The 20,778-nt window shown below is 41.8% G+C and overlaps 2 protein-coding genes across 17 annotated transcripts in view; one reads left to right on the forward strand and one right to left on the reverse strand.

Moving 5' to 3' along the window:
• EXD1 (exonuclease 3'-5' domain containing 1) overlaps positions 1-8,735 on the reverse strand; it is a 36,085-nt gene extending 27,350 nt beyond the window's left edge. The window contains exons 1-4 of one of the 15 annotated variants that reach the window (XM_038580095.1): positions 8,295-8,512; positions 7,760-7,920; positions 7,159-7,344; positions 10-78 (exon numbers count right to left, since the gene is read on the reverse strand). In XM_038580095.1, the coding sequence (XP_038436023.1) occupies positions 10-78; positions 7,159-7,291 (202 nt within the window). In that variant the 5' untranslated portion in view covers positions 7,292-7,344; positions 7,760-7,920; positions 8,295-8,512. Of the gene's footprint in view, positions 1-9; positions 79-7,158; positions 7,345-7,759; positions 8,076-8,271 lie in introns of those variants that run through there. The other 14 variants (XM_038580096.1, XM_038580093.1, XM_038580100.1 and 11 more) reach the window with 14 other exon arrangements.
• Positions 8,597-20,778, forward strand: part of CHP1 (calcineurin like EF-hand protein 1) — a 46,336-nt gene continuing 34,154 nt past the window's right edge. The window contains exons 1-3 of one of the 2 annotated variants that reach the window (XM_038580117.1): positions 8,597-8,780; positions 9,149-9,250; positions 18,641-18,713. In XM_038580117.1, the coding sequence (XP_038436045.1) occupies positions 9,184-9,250; positions 18,641-18,713 (140 nt within the window). In that variant the 5' untranslated portion in view covers positions 8,597-8,780; positions 9,149-9,183. Of the gene's footprint in view, positions 8,781-8,848; positions 9,251-18,640; positions 18,714-20,778 lie in introns of those variants that run through there. The other variant, XM_038580116.1, reaches the window with a different exon arrangement.

Raw genomic sequence — 20,778 nt, forward strand, 5'->3', positions numbered from 1 at the left:
AGCTCTCACCGTTCACAATCTCGTACCCAAAAAACATCTTTACTCCTGGAACGCTCCGACCAGTCTCTACATTCTTCACTGTTATAGAAAATGATTCATTTAGTTAGTAAAAATCATAAGAAAATAATGCCTCTCAAAAATGCCATATCTAGGGGCACCACGGTGGCACAGTTGGCTTAGTGTCTGACTCTTGATTTTGGCTCAGGTCAGGTTATCGGGGTCCTGGGACTGAGCCCTGCATTTGTCTCTGCACTCAGTGCACAGTCTGTTTGAGGATTCTCTCCCTTCCCCTCTTCCTTTGTCCCTCCATCCACTCATTCTCTCTAAAATAAATAAATACATCTTTTTAAAAAAGTGTCATACCTGAGTTTTACAAAAATCTCCAAATTATTTTCCCCAAGAAATGAAGAGTTAATAATAGGCTACAAAGCTATAGCCTTGAAACAAGTAGGACAGAGAATAGAGGGAACCTTAGAATGGTCCAAGAACGTAAAGGGCAGCAGCAGGATGGTGAACTTAAATTCTTCCGAGAACATCTTAGGGACACTTTGGTGGCTCAGTTGATTAAGTGTCTGACTTCAGCTCAGGTCAGGATCTCAGGACCCAACCGAGTTGGGTTCCCTGCTCAGCAGAGAGCCTACTTCTCGCTCTGCCCCTCTCCACTGCCATGTTCTCACTCGCTTGCTCTCTCTTAAAAGAATAAGTAAAAAATATTAAAAAAAAAAAGAATATTCTAAGGCCTTGATGCTAAGAACTATTTATTATATTTTTTAAAGATTTTTAATTTATTTATTAGAGTGAGAGACAGACAGACAGACACAGGCAGAAGGAGAAGCAGGCTCCATGCTGGGAGCCTGACAAGGGACTCCCGGGTCTCCAGGATCACACCCTGCGCTGAAGGCGGTGCTAAACGGCTAAGCCACCAGAGCTGCCCTATTTATTATATTTCTATTGATTTTTGCCACACCTAATTTCAGATAAAATTTTAAGGCAGCTGACTACTTCTAGAGTCCATACCCTGTTTCATGCCATGCTACTTGCTAGAAAATATGGTCAAGGACAATAATCTAACTCCTGGCCCAAATATAGGGCTACTACTGTGAGCATGTAAGAGTTACAAGAAGTTTAAATGTCATAACTACAGTATGGTATCATTTCTCTAGATTTAAGTGCTCCCAGTGGCTGTATATTTCTATATTGTGCAGCAATCCAAAATAATAGTTTCACCCTCACTATTCCACTGAAAGTCTTTTTACTGAGGTTAAAAATCACAACTATTTTTCAAATCCAAAAAAAAAAAAAAAAAAAAGAGTTTCTAAGTCTTATCACCCTTGGCTCCCATGTATCTTTTGGCAAATACTGTTCTCTCCCTTTCTTTTTTGGCATATCGGACACACTTCAAATTTAGTTCTTTTCCTACTAATTTCCTAGAGCTACCATACTGAGCACCAACTCAGAGCTGGCACCATGCTAATTATTTGCCCACATTTAATTCTCCAGTAGTATAACGAGAGAGGCATTTCATTATCTCTGATAGGGAGGAATCTGAGACTCAGAAAGGTTGAATAAGTTGCTCAAGTTCACATTGCTAATAAAAGACAGAGTTAGGATTCAAACCCAGGCCTCACGTGTTTTAATACACAACTCTGAACCAATGTCATATTGTCTCTCTTATTTGCTCTTTCCTGTCTCTTCAACTGCCTCCACCACCTCTGACATCCTGATTTCCTATATGTGTATATACATATATTTAAATATAAATAATCCCTACTTATATTAAAGAAATCTCTACCTAACATGGAGCTCAAACTCACAATCCTGAAATCAAGAGTCACATGCTCTTTGGACTGAGCCAGCCAGGTGCCCTGAACATCCAGTTTCTACAGCACAGATTATTTCTCAGAGCTCCACTCACATTTCCAACTAACAGCAGACTTGCTGTAAGATCTCAAACTGAAATCATTATCTTCTCCCAGTAACCAACAAATTTCCTCTTTACATTTTTTTTTTAATTTTTAAAATTTTTTTTTTTTTAAATTTTCATTTATTTATGATAGTCACAGAGAGAGAGAGAGAGGCAGAGACACAGGCAGAGGGAGAAGCAGGCTCCATGCACCGGGAGCCTGATGTGGGATTCGATCCCGGGTCTCCAGGATCGCGCCCTGGGCCAAAGGCAGGTGCCAAACCACTGCGCCACCCAGGGATCCCTCCTCTTTACATTTCTATCAATTAATAACCGTACTATATACCTAATCTTCTGAGTCAGAAATGTAGTAGTCATTTTCCATTGATATTTATTTATTTATTTGAGAGAGACAGTGCACATACGGGGCTAGGGAGGTGCAGAGGGAGAGAGAGAATCTTAAGCAGGCTCTACCCTCAGTGCAGAACACACATGGGGCTCCATCTCATGACCCGAGTCAAAGTCAAGTCAGATGCTTACCTGACTGAGCCACCCAGGAACCCTTCCATTGCTCTTTAATTATCTAATTTTTAAAATAAATTTATTTTTTATTGGTGTTCAATTTGCCAAGATATAGAATAACACCCAGTGCTCATCCCAAGTGCCCCCCTCAGTGCCTGTCACCCAGTCATCCCCACCCCCGCCCATCTCCCCTTCCACCACCCCTACCTAGTTCGTTTCCCAGAGGTAGGAGTCTCTCATGTTCTGTCTCCCTTTCTGATATTTCCCACTCATTTTTTCTTTCCCCTTTATTCCCTTTCACTATTTTTATATTCCTCAAATGAATGAGACCATATGTTTGTCCTTCTCTGATTGACTTATTTCTCTCAGCATATTGATTACCAGTTACTTATCCCATCTCTTATGTATTTCTAAAATTTGAAAAAATAATAAATAAAATCTGTCTTCTCTTTTCCATTCCTTGCTGAGCCTTAGCTCTGACCCCCATCATGTTTCCTTTTTTTAAGATTTTATTTATTCATAGAGACAGAGAGACAGAGAGAGAGAGAGAGAGAGAGGCCGAGAGAGAAGCAGGCTCCATGCAGGGAGCCCAACGCGAGACTCAATCCCGGTTCTCCAGGATCATGTCCTGGGCTGCAGGCGGCACTAAACCACTGCACCACCGGGGCTGCCCTCATATTTCCTTTATTGGATCTGTTGATTGTCAAGATCTGTCTATGTTCTTTCCCTCTAGTTTCTCTCTACTAGAGTCCTTCCTTCACATAGCTGTCATAGTGAAAATACTCCCTGCTTTGTTCAAATAGTACATAAAATTAGTAAACAAGTGTAAAGAAATATGTTCAACTTCCTTAGGAATATTTTCTTAACATGCCAAGATGAAACACCACTTTCTACCTATAAAACTAGCAAAAACTTAGGAAATATAAACATCACCATTTTTTAAAAAATCCAATCTTAGATTATTTACTGTATTTCACTCATACATTACTAGTAGTAAAGTAAAAAGACACAATCCTTTTGAAAAACTATTTGGAAATATGCGTCAAAATATTTAAAGTAGGGGCACCTGGGTGGCTCAGTCGGTTGGGAGTCTTCCTCTGGCTTGGGTCGTAATCCCAGGGTCCTGGGATCATGTCCTGTGTCAGGCTCCTCTCTCAGGAGGGAGTCTGCTTGTCCCTCTCCTCTGCCCTTCTGCCTGCTTGCTATCTCTTTCTTACTCTTTTTTTTTTTAAATTTTTTTTTAAACTTTTATTTATGATAGGCACACAGTGAGAGAGAGAGAGGCAGAGACACAGGCAGAGGGAGAAGCAGGCTCCATGCACCGGGAGCCTGACGTGGGATTCGATCCCAGATATCCAGGACCGCGCCCTGGGCCAAAGGCAGGCGCCAAACCGTTGCGCCACCCAGGGATCCCTCTTACTCTCTTTCAAAAAAATTAAATAAAATCTTGAAAAAATATATTTAAAGTATCTGTAATTTTTACCTAATAATTTCAGTTATAGGAACTACTATGAAAATAATTACAAATTATAAGTATTATATTGTATTTTATATTTTGTAAAAATGTATAATTACATAATAGACAAAAATTTTATTTTATAATTATAAAATATAATAAATGTTTTTATTTTAAGATTTTATTCATTCATTTGAGAGAGAGAAAGAGCATGAGCATAGGAAGGGGCAGAGGGAGAGGGAGAGGCAGACTCCTCACTGAGCAGGGAGCCCAATGTAGGACTCCATCCCAGGACTCTGGGATCATGACCTGAGCTGAAGGCAGACATTTAACTGACTGAGCCCCAAGAGACCCCTATAATAAATATTTTTATTTACTTATTATTATTATTATTTTTAATATTTTTAAGTCTTTAAAGCTTTTTGCTTTAAAATGTTTAGCTAATAGGGGTCCCTGGGTGGCTCAGTCAGTTAAATGTCCTTCTCTTGACGTCAGCTCAGGTCATGATTTTAGGGTCCTGAGATAGAGCCCCATCTCAGCTGTGCACTGAGTATGGAACCTGCTTAAGATACTCTCTCTCCCTCTTCCCTCCTGCTCGCATGCACACTCTCTCTAAAAAAAGAAAAAAAAGGGATGCCTGGGTGGCTCAGAGGTTGAGCATCTGCCTTCAGCCCAGGGCATGATCTTGGAGTCCTGGGATCGAGTCCCACATCAGGCTCCCTGCATGGAGCCTGCTTCTCCCTCTGCCTGTGTCTCTGCCTCTCTCTCTCTCTGTCTTTCATGAATAAATAAAATCTTTAAAAAAAGAAAAAAAGAAAAAAGAAAAAAATTTAAATAAAAGTTTAGCCATTAGGGACACCTGCGTGGCTCAGTGGTTGAAGTGTCTGCCTTCGGCTCAGGGCATGATCCTGGAGTCCCGGGATCCTGTTCCACATCGGGCTCCCTGCATGGAGCCTGCTTCTCCCTCTGCCTGTCTTTGCCTCCCTCTGTGCGTCTCTCATGAATGGATAAATATTTTTTAAAAATATTTCATTTAGACTGAATGCTTTGTTGAACAAGCATGTAGCATATCTTAATTGTTGTCAACTCAATGCCATTCTTTCAGGCTGGCAACGAGCGTAATCTCTCCACAGACAGTGGTGGCTTCCTGGATCTCCAGGGCATCTCTTGAAGAGGACGGTCTCATCTGGGAGAACACCTCCCTACCCCTTTTCCTCCCATATGTAACTTCTACCAGCCATCACATGATCTTGAGGTTTGCATGTAGACAGTAGAGCAGAAAGATGAAGAATCTTGGATCTCTGCCAACTCTGGGAAGACCCACAGAAGCCTTGGGAGGGCTGCCTTCCTTTATATAAGAGAATAAACTCCTGCTTCGTTTAAGCTGTTTGACATAGGTTTCCAGCAGCTGAACAGGGTTCCTAACAAACATAGCATTAAAAATTTCAGGCAACAAGCTCAAAAACTTAGATGCCTCCCACTTAAAAATCCTTCAAATTGTGGGGCATCTTGCTGGCTCGGTCAGTAGAGCAAGCAACTCGATCACACAGTCATGAGTTCAGGCTAGAGCCTATTAAAAAATAAAAATCCTTCAAACTGTTCCTCGTGGCTTTCAGAAGCATCCAAATACTATATGTTAAGGCCTTCCGATCAGTCCCATACCTCCTTCTCCAGCCTTAAGTCTCACTATATCCCCATACAGAAATTTACTTACATTTTCTGAATGAACCAAGTTTTCATATCTCTACATATTTTGTACATGCTGCTACGTCTGTGAAAAACTATGGTTCTCAAGGTGTGGTTCTCCAGCTGAGCATCAGCAGCACCAGGAAACTTGTTAGAAATGTAGATTCTTGGGCCCCACCCCAGACCTTAAGAATCAGAAACTCGGGCAGCCCCGGTGGCGCAGCAGTTTAGCGCTGCCTGCAGCCCAGGGTGTGATCCTGGAGACCCGGGATCGAGTCCCACGTCAGGCTCTCTGCATGGAGCCTGCTTCTCCCTCTGCCTGTGTCTCTGCCTCTCTCTGTGTCTCTATGAATAAATAAAATCTTAAAAAAAAAAAAAAAAAGAATCAGAAACTCCTGGAGGGTGGCCCAGTATTCTGTGATTTTAACAAGTCCCCCAGGTGATTCTCATATACAGATAAAGTTTAAGAACCACTGGCTTAAAATACCTTCCCTCTTTTTCCCACCCAGTTAAATCTTACCCCTGTTTGGGATACATTCCCCACTAGCCTAACCGTACCACTCCCAGAACTAAATTAACTGAATCGTTGTGTTTCCATAGCATCTTGTGCATCTCTATATTAGAAAGGATATTACACTGCATTATACATCTCTACTTCCTCATCTGTTTCCTTACTAGACTAAGTTTTTTAAGGACAAGGACTATGTTATTCTTATCTATATCCCTGGTATCTATCACAGTGCCTGTGATACAAAACTACCAATAAATGATTACCGAATGAATTAATATTGTAAAAATTTGGTATAGTCCCACACTGGTTCACAAAGGTCTATTTTAACTTATAACAGTAACACCAATCTCTCAAATGCCATTTATACATGTTTCAATTGTGAACTTAAAACTTAATGCCAGGTAAACAACTACCCTAGCCGGGTCAATATTCTAGCTGAATAAAAATTGTATATTGGAGCTTAAAAGTGAGTACATGTAGGAAGTAGGAGAGTGGTACACCCAGGGGTGCATGGAAACTCTGAGCCCCCACAGACTTTGCCCTATGCATCTCTTCCACTTGGCTGTTCCTGTGTAGCATCCCTTACCATGAACAGAACTGAAGCTGGTAGGTGTAACTATGAGGATAATACATGATTAGAGGTGGTAAAACCTACAAGACACCTGGTTCCTCCTGGCATCTATGAGCCACTGCACTATTCCTCAGCAGCCAATCTCTGGACTTCCTTTTGCATGACAAAAATTAATCCCTTACTGTCTGAATTTGTCTGTTGAAGCCAAAATTCTCTCTAGTAGAGTGGTTATTTTTAACTTCAAGATGCATATGGTAAGAAAAGTACCCAATGAAAAAGAATCCATACATTGAAAATTTCCACTGTCATGATAATAAAAGTATGTGAGGACAAGCCCACAGATGCAACCATTTTTTCTGTTAGAGGAAAATAAACATTCTATTCTTCCTCCTACCTTTTCCCTGAAATAGGAATGCCTCCCTACCACTTGCTAATCAAGCCCCAGAGCCATCATCCAAATTTAACTATTAATTTCTTAAAAGGGAGAAGATAATAACAAGTAAAGAGACCTTTCTTCAGGACAACAATCCTGTTAGGGTCCACATGCTGGAGTACTCCCTCAAAGATGCCACAAACCAACGTGAGTTTCACCCTTCTCCACAAAATCTGATTGAGGAAATGGTAGTCACTGCTGGGATCCATGCTATTTGATTCCAAAAGCAGTCTTCAAATAATCTTCTTTAAGTAACCAAACACTTGAAAATAAAAGAGGTCTATGATTTAAACAATATTTTTGGGAAACGAGGCTATTTTCCCTTTCCCCATGCCTGGAAGGGACAAGAAAAAGAAAAATATGAGAATAATTCAGTTTTGCTCATCTTTTTAGAACGATAAAGAGAAAAGGACCATTGCAAGCACCAATTCTGATTTACACATGGGAAACTGAAAGCCCATAAGACTTCAGGCACCCTATGTTTGGGTTGTCTTTAAAATGGGGTAATACAACCTTTCATTTAGAACAAGCAGGACATTTCAGAGGTTCTTAAATGGTCATACGTATATCTTAACACGAACCCAAATAAATAAAGGAAGGAAGGAAAGAAACTAAAATAATTTAAAAACTATCGTTGGCAAAATATCTGCCAATACATGCGGCCACAAGCTGCTCACCCAGAAATATCTGGGATCTAAGTTCTTCTGGCCTCTTCTACGTTAACAACATTTCCAGAGTTTGACACTGTTACCAACCAAAGCATAGGTGACTTAGAATTATCACAACGTGTGCACGAGCAATCTGGCTGCCAATTGAGCGCATCTGAAGGGAGAGGACACTAGATAGACAAGAAGAGCAGGTCAGTCATGAAAACAACTCAGTGAGACTAGAACCTTGGCCTTAGGCAAAGCTTAAGAGTAGTTGAGGGACTAAATTACAGTGGTCAGAATTTGGTTCTTCCGTATCTCAAATCGGTTATGCACAAAGCAACCCACGAAGGGTGGGGGAGGGGGAGGGGGAGGGGTGGAAAGGCACTACGAAGCCACAGGAAAACAACTTCACCGGAGAAGGTTAAATTAGTTAACGAATGGCTTAAACATTTTCAAGAAAACAAAAATATAAAAATAAAATGCAAAAGTCCTCATTTTTAGGGCAAAATAAGAAACTTCAAATAGACGGCGGGCCATACGCTAGGAATTGAATCTCGTCCACCGTTATTTTTTTTCCCCCGAAGGAAGTTGGGAAATCTTGTCTCAATTTCAGCCAAATGGTGACTTCCTCGAGCTTCAGTACTGCTGTTAAGGAAGAACTCTCGGGAGTTCGAAGCCGGCGTTGACGGTTATCAAACGACACAGCTGGGAAAAAATGAAGAAGTACACCCCCCCGAAAGCCCCCACGCAGACGCGGACGCCAGCAGGGCGGAACCCGAGGTCCCGGCTGTTCCCGGACGAGCCAATCGGCGCGCGCCAGGACGCCGGCTCCCGAGCGCCCCCAGCGGCAGGAGGCGGGAGGACCTCCAGAGAAAAGGAGGAGGTGGAACTCCCAGCATGCAGTTCCCAAGAGACACACCCTAGAGTCGCCCCAAGAGACGTTTGGTCTATTTTTATAGTTTCTCTCTGCAATCCCTGCCACCTGGGGGTGGCGCTTCCAGGTTTAGAGTTCTGTGAGAAACGGGTTGGCTACTTTGTCGGCAAGCCGGTTAGTTCATTGTAAAACTGTGGGTCGAAGGCGTTGCCCTTTTAATTGCGGTCGCTAGAGCCAGAGTGGCATTGCCTTTTTAAGGCCGGTGACATCACGCTTCCGGGGGCGTGGCCCGTCCTTAGGAATACCCGGCCCTGCGCTGGGCTGATTCATTCGGGGGCTGGTGCTGGAAGCGTCGACGTCGGCTCCTGGGCCGGGCGCAGCCTCACTCCTTATTGGCTGGTTCTCGGGGACCGCCCTCTCCCCCTCTTGCCACCCCTGGGTTCCCTCCCGGGTCCGCAGTAGAAATACTGCCCTCTCGCTTCTTGACCCCTGGGCCTTTCTCCCTCCCTCTTCCCTCCCTCCCGCTGCCGTCGTTGCTTCAGGAGCCCCTGCTCCCTCAGGAGCTCCCGCTTCGGTGATGGGTTCTCGGGCTTCCACGTTACTGCGGGACGAAGAGCTCGAGGAGATCAAGAAGGAGACTGGCTGTGAGTTCGGGTAGGGGGTGGGAAAGCGGCCGGGCGGTTCTGGCTGGCCTCAGAACCGAGGGTGGCTGTCGTTGAGGTCCGGAGCTGAGGTGCCTGGAGGTTACCGGGTACTGATCAGCCTCCAGCCCAGGAGCTTCGTGGCCGAGGGCTGGAGGACCTCTTCTTACGGCTATTCGGAGCGGGGGGCTCAAAGGCTTCCCCTCTAAGGCAGGGGTCGCGATCACCCTTAGAGCACAGGCACCGCTCTTTTCTCTTCCCCCTGTTCATGAAAGTCCCCTAACTCCTTTCTTTTATCTTTCCTCGCACCAACCTCGAATTCAAGAGCTCCGGATGGATCCTATAGAAAACATAATATGTTCCTGTGACGTTTTGGGGCAAGCACTTAAAATCACTGTCAACTGTGGGAAATCACAAATAAATTCTTAATGCAACTGGAAAAATAAGTCTAGAAAGCAAGATCGTATAGTAAGGCTTTGGAAGACGTGACCTGGTGACAGGAGACTTTAAAGAATGAGGAGTCTGAGACTGTGAGATTTCTTTCATTCTGAACCTGTGGAGGAAAAAAAAAAAAGCAGATACTGTGACTACCAGATTTTTGTTTGTTTCTTTTACTTACACTGAGGATGCTTGCTGTCCTAATTTCAGATATATTGATTTCTACTATGCTGGTGTACTTTATGCAGTCGCTATGGAAATTGGATGTGTTCCAAAATCTCAGTGCGAATTTGTACTAGGAACTGATTTTTTTATAGTCCAGTCTCTTCCTCATTAACCTGAACATAGGGGCAGCAGGGCTTTGGGAATTCAGAAGCTCTGTGTAACATCACCACACAATTTTGAATAATGCATACAGTATTTTCTCAGTAATCCATCATGACTCTTGTATTTTACTTGGGTTATGTAAGTGTCTGAGCTGTCGCTTCACGGTAACTTGTCTTTAATAATGAGATGACCGGTAAGTAACTCAGTGGCCCAAATGCAGGTAATGTTGAAGGGTCCTGGGGGAACTACAGAATTACACAGGCAGTGGTGACCTGAGAGAAATTGAATGCTGTCCTGTGCTTTCTGACAAATTCAACTTTCCAGAATCTTCAATTTGGAAGGGATGTTATCTAGCCCCCAACCTTGTGGGATTGGCTTACTGCTTTCAGCATCCCCCCCCCCCCCCCCCCCCCCAACACACACACATGGCAGGTAGCCTCTTCATAAATATCTTTAAGGATTATGAGCACACCACCTACTGGTTTCAGATGAATGACAAAAAGCAGTGAGCTGCTTATGATGTGTAATAGTTGTTTGGCCTCTTCACCTTATGGTCATTTGATGATTCATTGACTCCAAGAGGTAGAAGTATAGTCCGTTTGGATTCAGCAAGCATTTTATTAAATTTTGTGGCCATGACCTCTGGCCACACTTGTAAATATAAGAGTTGCTTTAGGTCTAAAGTGACACCAGAGTTGAAGTATTCATACTTAAAATAAAAAGTCACAAAATGAGGAAGTGTAAGCCTTAGTGAAGATGGGAAAAACCTATTTTTGCGTCAAGATGAAGGGAGCACTAATCCCATTTGGGCTTATTTACATTTGACAAAATAGAAAAACCCTAGACTCTATAGGACTGGAGTTATTTTACTGTGTGGCTCTTACTCCTGGAAGAACTGTTTTCCTAGTTGCCAAAAAGTGAATCAAAGGAGAATCTGAGGGAGATTATCAGCCGCAACCAGTGCCAATGTACGTTGAGCCAGAAAGCCTAATAAAAAAAGTAGTTACTGAATTTTTGCATTGTCTATATTTAGTACTATGCTAGGTGCTTAAAGCAGATGGTGACAAGAGATGCCCACAAGAGTTAGGATTAGCATTACGATGTAAGGTAGCTGAAATTGTGTGCCACCCACTTTCAGAACTCAAGAAAGACTGAGTCTGTGGGCTGGTCTTGGAGAAGACAGAAATTGGACCCTGATACGTGCATGAATGAATTCGATTTAAATAAATTAATCTAGGACATTTTGGGTGACTTCCAGGAGCATTCTCCTCTAGCCTGCTACACAGTCATTCCTCTGCCCTGGGAGTTGAGCCATCAGTTTATCCAGTTGGTGTCCATGAGCAGAGTTGATTTTTTTTTAATTTTTAAAATTTTTATTTATTTATGATAGTCACAGAGAGAAAGAGAGAGAGGCAGAGACATAGGCAGAGGGAGAAGCAGGCTCCATGCACCGGGAGCCCGATGTGGGATTCGATCCTGGGTCTCCAGGATCGCGCCCTGGGCCAAAGGCAGGCGCCAAACCGCTGCGCCACTCAGGGATCCCCAGAATTGATTTTTAAAACAGTAATTTTAACATGATCCAAAAGGCTTAGAAAACTAAAAACAAGATACCTGAGGGTGAGGTGGAGGAGTGGAATTTGTCCAGTTTTCATATGCTTCTGGTTTCGTTAAGAGTTTAGGGGACTATCAGAAACATTTCCAGTTAAAAACAAGTAATAAGACCTTTCACCACTCCCTTTGCCAGTAAGAGAATGTGGCATAATTGAGCAAAACCGACTTTATATTCAATATGAAAGCTTTGCATTGGAATTGATGATTATATTTAAACATCTTTTCCAGGCAGTCTTACGTTGATTAGAATTCATGCATGACTGGTTTAGCCGGTATTTGAAATGTAATCTCTTAAGTGTTTGGCAAACTCATTCTAGGTAAGAATTACCTGTAAGCCTCAGTTTCATCATCTATAAATGGGAATAATAATAGTACCTACTTTCCAGGATTCTTATGAGGATTAAATGAGAGAAATTATGTGAACTACTTAGAATAGTGCTTGATATTTAAGTACCAGGTGTCAGCTATTATTTTGAACCATAGATGATAATCATCTTATTGGGAAAATATTTGTATGTGCTAGTTATAAAACTGTCTAGGCCTATATAAGTGGAGAGGTTACAGCATTTATGCTTTTCCTATTTTCAGGGACCATTGGACTAGAAATAAGTCATTTTCCCAGCTCTAGAAATAAAACATTTAAAGGAATGGAAATCTTGATGTTGCTAACAGTTTAAAAAACATTATCTAGGGGGATCCCTGGGTGGCTCAGCGGTTTTGCGCCAGCCTTTGGCCCAGGGCGCAATTCTGGAGTCCAGGGATCGAGTCCCGCGTGGGGCTCCTGGCATGGAGCCTGCTTCTCCCTCTCCCTCTGCCGGTGTCTCTGCCTCTCTCTCTCTCTCTCTCTCTCTCTTTGTCTATCATGAATAAATAAAAATAAATTTAAAAAAATCTAAAAAAAAATCTGAAACTTTTTTTTTTTAAAGATTTTATTTATTCATGAGAGACAGAGAGAGAGAGAGAGAGGCAGAGACACAGGCAGAGGGAGAAGGGGCTGAAGGTGGTGCTAAACCCCTGAGCCACTCAGGCTGCCTTAAAACATTTTTAATTAAAACAAATTTTTTTTGAGAGATTGCCATTGTGTGGGGGGAGGGGCAGAGAGAGAGAGAGAAAATCTTTAGTAATCTCCACACCCAGTTTGGAGCCCTATGCAGAGCTTAATCTCACAACCCTGAGATCCCCAGGGATCCTCAGCTCAGGTCCCCATTCATTTAATTTTAGTCTCTAGTTCTGGTATGTGTCATGTGGTATGGGGACAAAGTTGAACAGATTTTGGAAGTAAGTTTTAGGGCATGATCCCGGAGACCTGGGATCCAATCGAGTCCCACGTCAGGTGGACTGCATGGAGCCTGCTTCTCCCTCTGCCTGTGTCTTTACCTCTCTCTCTCTCTGTCTCTCATGAATAAATAAACAAAATCTTAAAAAAAAAAAAAAAGGAAGTTTTAGGGTCGCCTGGGTGGCTCAGTGGTTGAGCATTTGCCCTAAGCTCAGGTCATGATCCTGGGGTCCTGGGATCAAGTCTTGCATCAGGCTCCCCACAGGGAACTTGCTTCTCCCTCTATGTTTCTGCGTCTCTCTCTGTGTCTCTCATGAATAAAAAATAAAATCTTATTTTAAAAAAAAGGAAGTAGATTTTATAGCGAGGTTTTGTTTGAGAAGGTAAAGTAATGATAGACCTAACTAATGTGGGTTTTTCTGTAGTTTCAACAAAAAGCATAAGTCTGGCAAAGGCAATTGCTTGAGAATAATTTACTGGACTAAAATGTACAAGGAAGTTCAACTTCCGGCTACTACAGTCTCAAAATGCAAGACCCCTTCATGGCCCTTGCCTGTCAAGCCATGTTGCCCAAAGGTGCTATCTTCTGGCTCCTATTGAAATGGAAATGCACATATAACTAATACCTTTAGTTTGGGGTTAAGTGATTTGTAAAGCTGTGTGTGTTTCCTGCCCACCTTACCATGATGAAAAACTTCAAATATACAGAAAAGTTAAAGTAGTAAAATGAATATCCATATACATTCCACCTCAATTTAACAATTAACATTTTGATTTACCTACATAGTTAAGTATATATAGCTTTAACTGTATATTTGCTTTATTTATTTACATACACACACACACACATACTTATATGTGTATTTTTTGGTGAACTGTTTGAAAGGCAGATAACAACTCTTCACCTTTAAATATTTCTTTAGGGATCCCTGGGTGGCGCAGCGGTTTGGCGCCAGCCTTTGGCCCAGGGCGCGATCCTGGAGACCCGGGATCGAATCCCACGTCGGGCTCCCGGTGCATGGAGCCTGCTTCTCCCTCTGCCTATGTCTCTGCCTCTCTCTGTGTGTGTGACTATCATAAATAAATAAAAAATTTAAAAAAAAATTAAATAAATAAATAAATATTTCTTTATGTGGGATGCCTGGGTGGCTTAGTGGTTGCGCAGCTGCCTTTGGCTCTGGTGTGGTCCCCTGGTCCTGAGGTCCTGGGATTGAGTCCTACATCGGGCTCCCTGCATGGAGCCTGCTTCTCTCTCTGCGTATGTCTCTGCCTCTCTCTCTCTCTCTCTCTCTCTCTCTGTGTCTCTCATGAATAAATAAATAAATAAATAAATAAATAAATAAATAATAAAATATTTTTTAAAGGTATATATTTCTTCATGTATCCTGAGAATAGGAATTTTTTCTCTACATAACCTCAGTACTGTATCACACCTAAGAAAATTGGCAATAATTTAAAAATATTATCTACCATTTAGTCCATATTCAGATTTCCCCAATTATAAGAAAGTGATTTGTTGTTACATTGTTTTAATGTCTTTTTAAAATATTTTATTTATTCATGAGAGACACAGAGGAGGCAGAGACACAGGCAGAGGGAGAAGAGAAGCTGGCTCCACACAAGGAGCCCGATGCGGGACCTAATCCTGGACCCCAGGATCACACCCTGAGCCAAAGGTAGATGCTCAACTGCTGAGCCACCCAGGCTTCCCTTTCTTACTCCATTTTCATTTTATTTTTCTCTCTGTCACTCCTGCCTAGTGCTTGCTACTTTTCTAAAATGCCTTCCTCTTCTAGGCATGAGGTAGTGATAATAGATTTGTAGTCAAATTGGGAGGATCTTTCAAGTAATCTTTCAACAGTATAAAATAATTATGTGCCCATTAGGGGAGAAAAATATAGCTTGATTCAAGACATGACCATGTGCAAAGTCAAGAGACTTCCTTTGAGTTACTGAGAATTGGTGCAGGTTTAGGGCGCCTTCCTGTTAGCGTCTTGCCGTCTGGTGAGAATAGTTTACTGGAAACTTGTCCTGCCTTTTATGGCAGGTCCGATGCTTTTCTGCTCCTTGAAGTTGCTCTGAGCTCTGTACCTTGGAGATTGCTTTTTATTCTCTGTCATGGTGAATTTAGCATGTAAATTGAAGCTTGCTTTCCTCCTCCTCCTCTTTCTTTCTTCTTATTAAACATTAGTTCTGAAGTTTAGGACATAGATTGACATTTGACCATATTAAGTTTTAAAAGCAGACATTTGATTGTACATTTTTTTTTAAAGATTTTTATTTACTTATTTGAGAGAGAGAGGGCACAAGCAAAGGGGAGGAGCAAAGGGAGAAGCAGACTCCCTGCTGAGCTGGGACTCCCACCGCAGGCTCAGTCCCAGGACTCTGAGATCATGACCTGAGCCAAAGGCAGAGGCTTAACCTACTGAGACATCCAGGCACCCCTGCCCTGATTGTACATTTCTCCACTGATTTCCATGTAACCCCCTTCTAGAAGATCACAGGTTTTATCATTCACAAAAATTTGTGAAGCATTCCACATATTTTTTAAACTATTTATTTGATTGTTTGATTGTTTATTTATTTCAGAAAGAGAGTGCACATGTGAGGAAAGAGGGGCAGAGGGAGAGAATCTTCAAGCAGGATACCCCTCCACCCCCCAGCATGGAGTGCTTTGCAGGGTTCTGTCCCACAGCCTATGAGATCATGACCTGAGCTAAAAGCAAGAGTCGGATACTGAACTGACAAAGCCACCCAGGCGCCCCAAGCATTCCATATTTTTAAGGAAACCAGCCATAAGCTAACCTTTTTTCTGAAATCTGGAATGTAATACCATACCAGCACTTAGTAAGGAAATTTTCAGAATCATACTTAAATAGGTTTCAATGTCTAGTTCTTTGAGATGATTTAGATTAGAAAGATATCTGATGGTTCGTTTGTTAGTTAAAGGGGTTGGACTAAATGACCACATTCCAGCCAGTTTTAAAATTGTTATCGATAGCTATACATACTTATATATACACATACTGAATTTCTAGAAGAAATTACAAAAAAACTGATAATAGTGTTTGCTTCTGGCAAGGGAAACTGGGGGATTTGGTTGTTAAAGAGACTTCATCTTGTACACTCTTGTACTATTTGCATATTTACTACGTGTATGGATTATTTTCTCAAATTAAAAAAAAGGCACCAGCCTGACTCAATCCATAGAGCTTGTGACTCTTACAGGGCTGTGAGTTTGAGCTCCATGTTGGGTATAGAGATTACTTAAAAATAAAATCTTAAAAAAAACCCCAAACAAATTAGTATAAAAAGAAATACAATTGAATGTTTTCCTTATTAGAAGGAATCTGAAAAATACAGTAGTCTAAGTACTAAAAACTGATCCAGGGGTGGTTGGGTGGCTCAGTTAGTTGGACATCTACCTTTGACTCTGGTCGTGGTCCCAGCATCCTGGGATTGAGCTCTGCATGGGTCCCCGCACCCCCTCAGCAGGGAGCCTGCTTCTCCCACTCTCTCTCCCTGCCTCTTCCCCATGTTCTCTCTTGATGTCAAATAAATAAATAAATAAATAAAATCTTAAAAAAAAAAAAAACTTATCCAGTGGACTAAATATTCTGCCATTATTAAGAAGTACTCCAAAGCAATATAGAAAAATAATGAGTGAATAAATGAAAAACTATTCCAAGTATGGAAAGTATACAAGTGACTGATATTAGATGGTACATAAAGAAATGAAAACAGTGGTATTGAGATTGTGAACAAATTTTGTTTTTCAAAAAATCTTTTGGGAAAGTTAGTCATTCTTTAACTGACTTATCTTTGTTAAACTAAAGAGAACTTCTGTTCTAGAGCAGTCTTTGAGGCCAGAGGCCACAGCCAGGGTAAACAGGTCAGGTTCCTGAAGAAAATGTCTGTAGCTGCCAGTCAGGAGAAAGGTGGAGATTAGTTAGTACAGCAGTAAAACTGTACCTCCAGGCTCAGAGTGTAAGGATGATGATGATAATGGCTAATCTGGAGTTCTTACATTGTACTAGACATTTTGCCAAGCCCTTTCCTCTCCTGGACTGATGTAGTTCTCTCCACAGCCCCTTTTGCTCACCCCTAAGTAGGCGGTGGTGCCATGAATGGGATCAATCTGTTACCTGACCCTTACCAGAGAGCTTGGCCGGGCAGTAGGTCCACTCAGTGCCTGGCACCTGCTGGCTCCTTGCTGGCTGGGATTGATTCTTCTCTGCTGTGTTTGGAGAGCTAGTACCCAACAGCCCAGCTTGGAATGAAATCTGATGCTGAAGAATTCACTGCTGCGCCTAGTGTGTCCTCTCGTCGTAGCTCTAGGCCATTCACTTCCTGCTTCTCCCGCTGTGCCCCGGTTTACTTTGTCCCATTGTTCCTAAAGCTGCCAGTAGGTTTTGTTGAACTGGGGGAGGAGGGCTACTATCAGAATGCTTTTAGCCACCCCCTTAAACCCCTAAAGGCACAGTGGAGGACAAAGTCCACACTTACCACACCCTTTTTGGCTCTTGTCTTTTCTTTTTTGATAATTCTCCTTTTTCTTCCCTCCTAGTTCCCATCAGCCAAGAAACTAAACTGTTCCACAGAAATTCTTTTTTTGTATTTTCAAATTCTTACTGTGTATCTGCGCTTCTTGCCTCATTTTAATGGCCAGCTTGTGCTTGAGTTAAAAAATGAGGAAAAAAAGCTTCCTTGTAGATATCATCTGATGATAACCTGATCTTTTTACAGATTGCCTAATTTGCTTTCTGGGAGCTCATTCCTTTACTGGGAGCTTAGTGGAGCTCATGTAATTACAGAAAAGAGGCTGACATGACCCTGTGATCTTTTACCTAAATGTCAGTTCCTAAGGAAGGAGAAAGCCATGATGGTTGGTACAGGAGCAAACCAGATTATAAAAATAGAATCTGCCTGAAGGGCATCTGGCTGGCTCAGTTGGTAGGGCTTGCAACTCAAGATCTCAGGGTTGTGAGTTCAAGCTCTACCATGAGTGTAGAGATTCTTTAAAAATAAAATCTTTGAAAAAATAAAATAAAATAAAAATAGAATCTGCCCCAGTCTTTAAGTGTCGTCAACCAGCCTGATATTGCCAGCCTGAAACAGCAAACTAATTGGTATGTTTTTAATCAAAGCATCCATTTTCAGAGCTTCCAAGTCAAGTGAAAAGGTCAAAAAAATAAAAGGTGAAAGTTTCACAATTTCCTTTTAAACTAAATTCGGCTTTGTTAATCTTAGCCACTTGACATTTTAAGTGGCTAAATCCTAATGAAAAGCCTAGACTTCATTCCTGAATTTTGAGTGCTTTCAATTTATTTTCTAACTTCTTTCTTCTTTAGCTTTTTAATTTCTTTTTTTTTTTTTAAGATTTTATTTATTTATTCATGAGAATATACAGAGAGGAGAGAGAGGCAGAGACACAGGCAGAGGGAGAAGCAGGCTCCATGCAGGAAGCCCAATGTAGGACTCAATCCTGGGTCTCCAGGATCACGCCCTGAGCCATAGGCGGCGCTAAACCGCTGAGCCACCAGGGCTGCCCCAGCTTTTTAATTTCTGTTTTGAAACTCTAGAAAGGAGTTAGACTTGAGATATCTCCCCATTTTATTCTCTCTGAAGTGTATGGTGGTGTGCTGGGACCAGAAAGGTAGTTGACTTCTGAAGGGCCATGCTTGAGTTCAGTTTGAGTGGAGGGTGACTTCTCCCAATGGGACTAATTTTGTGTTCTTTAGTTTCCCACAGTCAGATCACCCGCCTCTACAGCCGGTTCACCAGCCTGGACAAAGGAGAGAACGGGACTCTCAGGTAGGCAGTTCCCATCTTTTTTCTGGGCCAATGTCTGACCAGGTGCCTTTATCCCCAGGGTAGAGGTGATAGGCATCTAGAGCACAGAGAGCAGGAACCATTTCTCTTCCCTGTCTTTGAGCATCATGGATTCAGAAGGAAATTCAGTTAAGCAGAAGAATGACATTACATTTATCACTAAGTGTCTTCTGCCTTACTCTTAACTCTACTTGGTGGGACGCCCGGGTGGCTCAGCGGTTGAGCATCCGCCTTTGGCCCAGGTCGTAATCCTGGAGTCCCGGGATCGAATCCCATATCGGGCTCCTTGCATGGAGCCTGCTTCTCCCTCTGCCTGTGTCTCTATTTCTCTGCCTCTCTTTCTCTGTCTCTCATGAATAAATAAATAAAATCTTAAAAAAACAAAACAAAACAAAAACTCTCCTTGGTTTGGGAGTGGTCATTGTTCTGGTCCTGGGAACATCCTTTTGAGAATTTCAGCTCTCTCTGCTTGAGTTTTCCCATGACCTTTCATCAAACATGTTAGCTTTCAGAAGATTGGCTCATAAATAGCAATCCAAGGTGGTCTAGATTGTTTCACCCTCTCCTCTCATTTCCAAATCCAGCCCCATAATCCTAAGGTACACCACTCTGTATATATTAATGTTAGATAAGATATTGAGTGTTTTTGTCTAGAGCAGTGGTTCTCAACTGAGAGCTCTTTTGCCCCTAGGCAACAAAATACCTGGAGATGTTTTTGATTGTCATGACTGAGGTGTGATGTTGATGTCTGGTATGTAGAAGCCAGGAATGCAGCTAAAAGTCTTAGACAGGACAGCCCCCTGTCCCCCTGCCCACAACAAAGAATTATTCTTCTCTAAATATCAAACATGCCAAAGTTAAGACACTCTGGTCTAGAGTTAATTACATGATTTCAGAGTAATGTGATATTGTTCCACTTCATATTTGACTTATTATAGTCCAGTGAAATTTCTCCTTACCATTACCTCCCACCCAAATCTCAGTAGCAAGCTCAGCTTTGACTAATATAGAATGAAGCTATTAGCTTTTCTAATGGCTGGCAGGAAGCAAGAAGTAGTTTAGGAATTCTTTGGAAGACTTCTAGCACAGTTGTGGGATGTGGTATAAAGGGGGAAGGAATATAGTTGCTAAGCCTTTGTACATACTCCTCAGGCAGAATTGCTAGAGAATGCTGGTAAATCCATAGGGCCAAAAAAAAAAAAAAAAAAAAAATCCATAGGGCCGTGTTTGTGCAGGGCAAAATTTGCTATCACTGGAAGCTGGGATGGACTCAAACTATGCTGTATAGTCATTAATGTCAACAACTATGAATGCCTACCATGTGCAAAGACCACACTGGGTGCTTTTTCTTCTTTTTTTATATTGAGGCAAATACACATAATATAAAATTTACCATTTTAAAGTATGCAATTCATTGGCATTAAGTGCATTCATATTGTTGTATAACCATTACTACTGTCTAGATCCAGAACCTTTTCATCACTCCAGATGGAAACCTTGTACCCAATAAGCAGTCATTTCTAATTCAGGGGCAACCACTAGTCTACTTTTCTTCTCTCTCTGCACATTTCATGTAAAATGGAATCATACAGGGCAGCCCTGGTGGCTCAGTGGTTTAGCACTGCCTTCAGCCCAGGGCGTGATCCTGGAGGCCCAGGATCGCGTCCCATGTCGGGCTCCCTGCGTGGAGCCTGTTTCTCCCTCTGCCTGTGTCTCTGCCTCTCTCTCTCGCTCTGTATCTCTCATGAATAAATAAATAAAATCTTTAAAAAAAAATGGAATCATACAGTAAGTGGCCTTCTGTGACTGGCTTCTCTCATTTAACATGGTGTTTTTCGAGATTCTTCAACAATATAGCATGTATCAGTACTTCATTCCTTTTTATGGCTGAATAATATTCCATTGTATGTCTATACTGCATTTTGCTTATCTGTTGATAAGTTGATGGTCATTTGAGTGTTTTACACTTTTTGACTATTATAGTGTTTCTATGTACATTTTTGTATGGACATTTTTTTTTTTTAAGATTATTTTATTTATTTATTCA

This window comes from Canis lupus, chromosome 30 (assembly GCF_011100685.1).
Source record: "Canis lupus familiaris isolate Mischka breed German Shepherd chromosome 30, alternate assembly UU_Cfam_GSD_1.0, whole genome shotgun sequence".
In the NCBI taxonomy this organism is placed as follows: domain Eukaryota; kingdom Metazoa; phylum Chordata; class Mammalia; order Carnivora; family Canidae; genus Canis; species Canis lupus.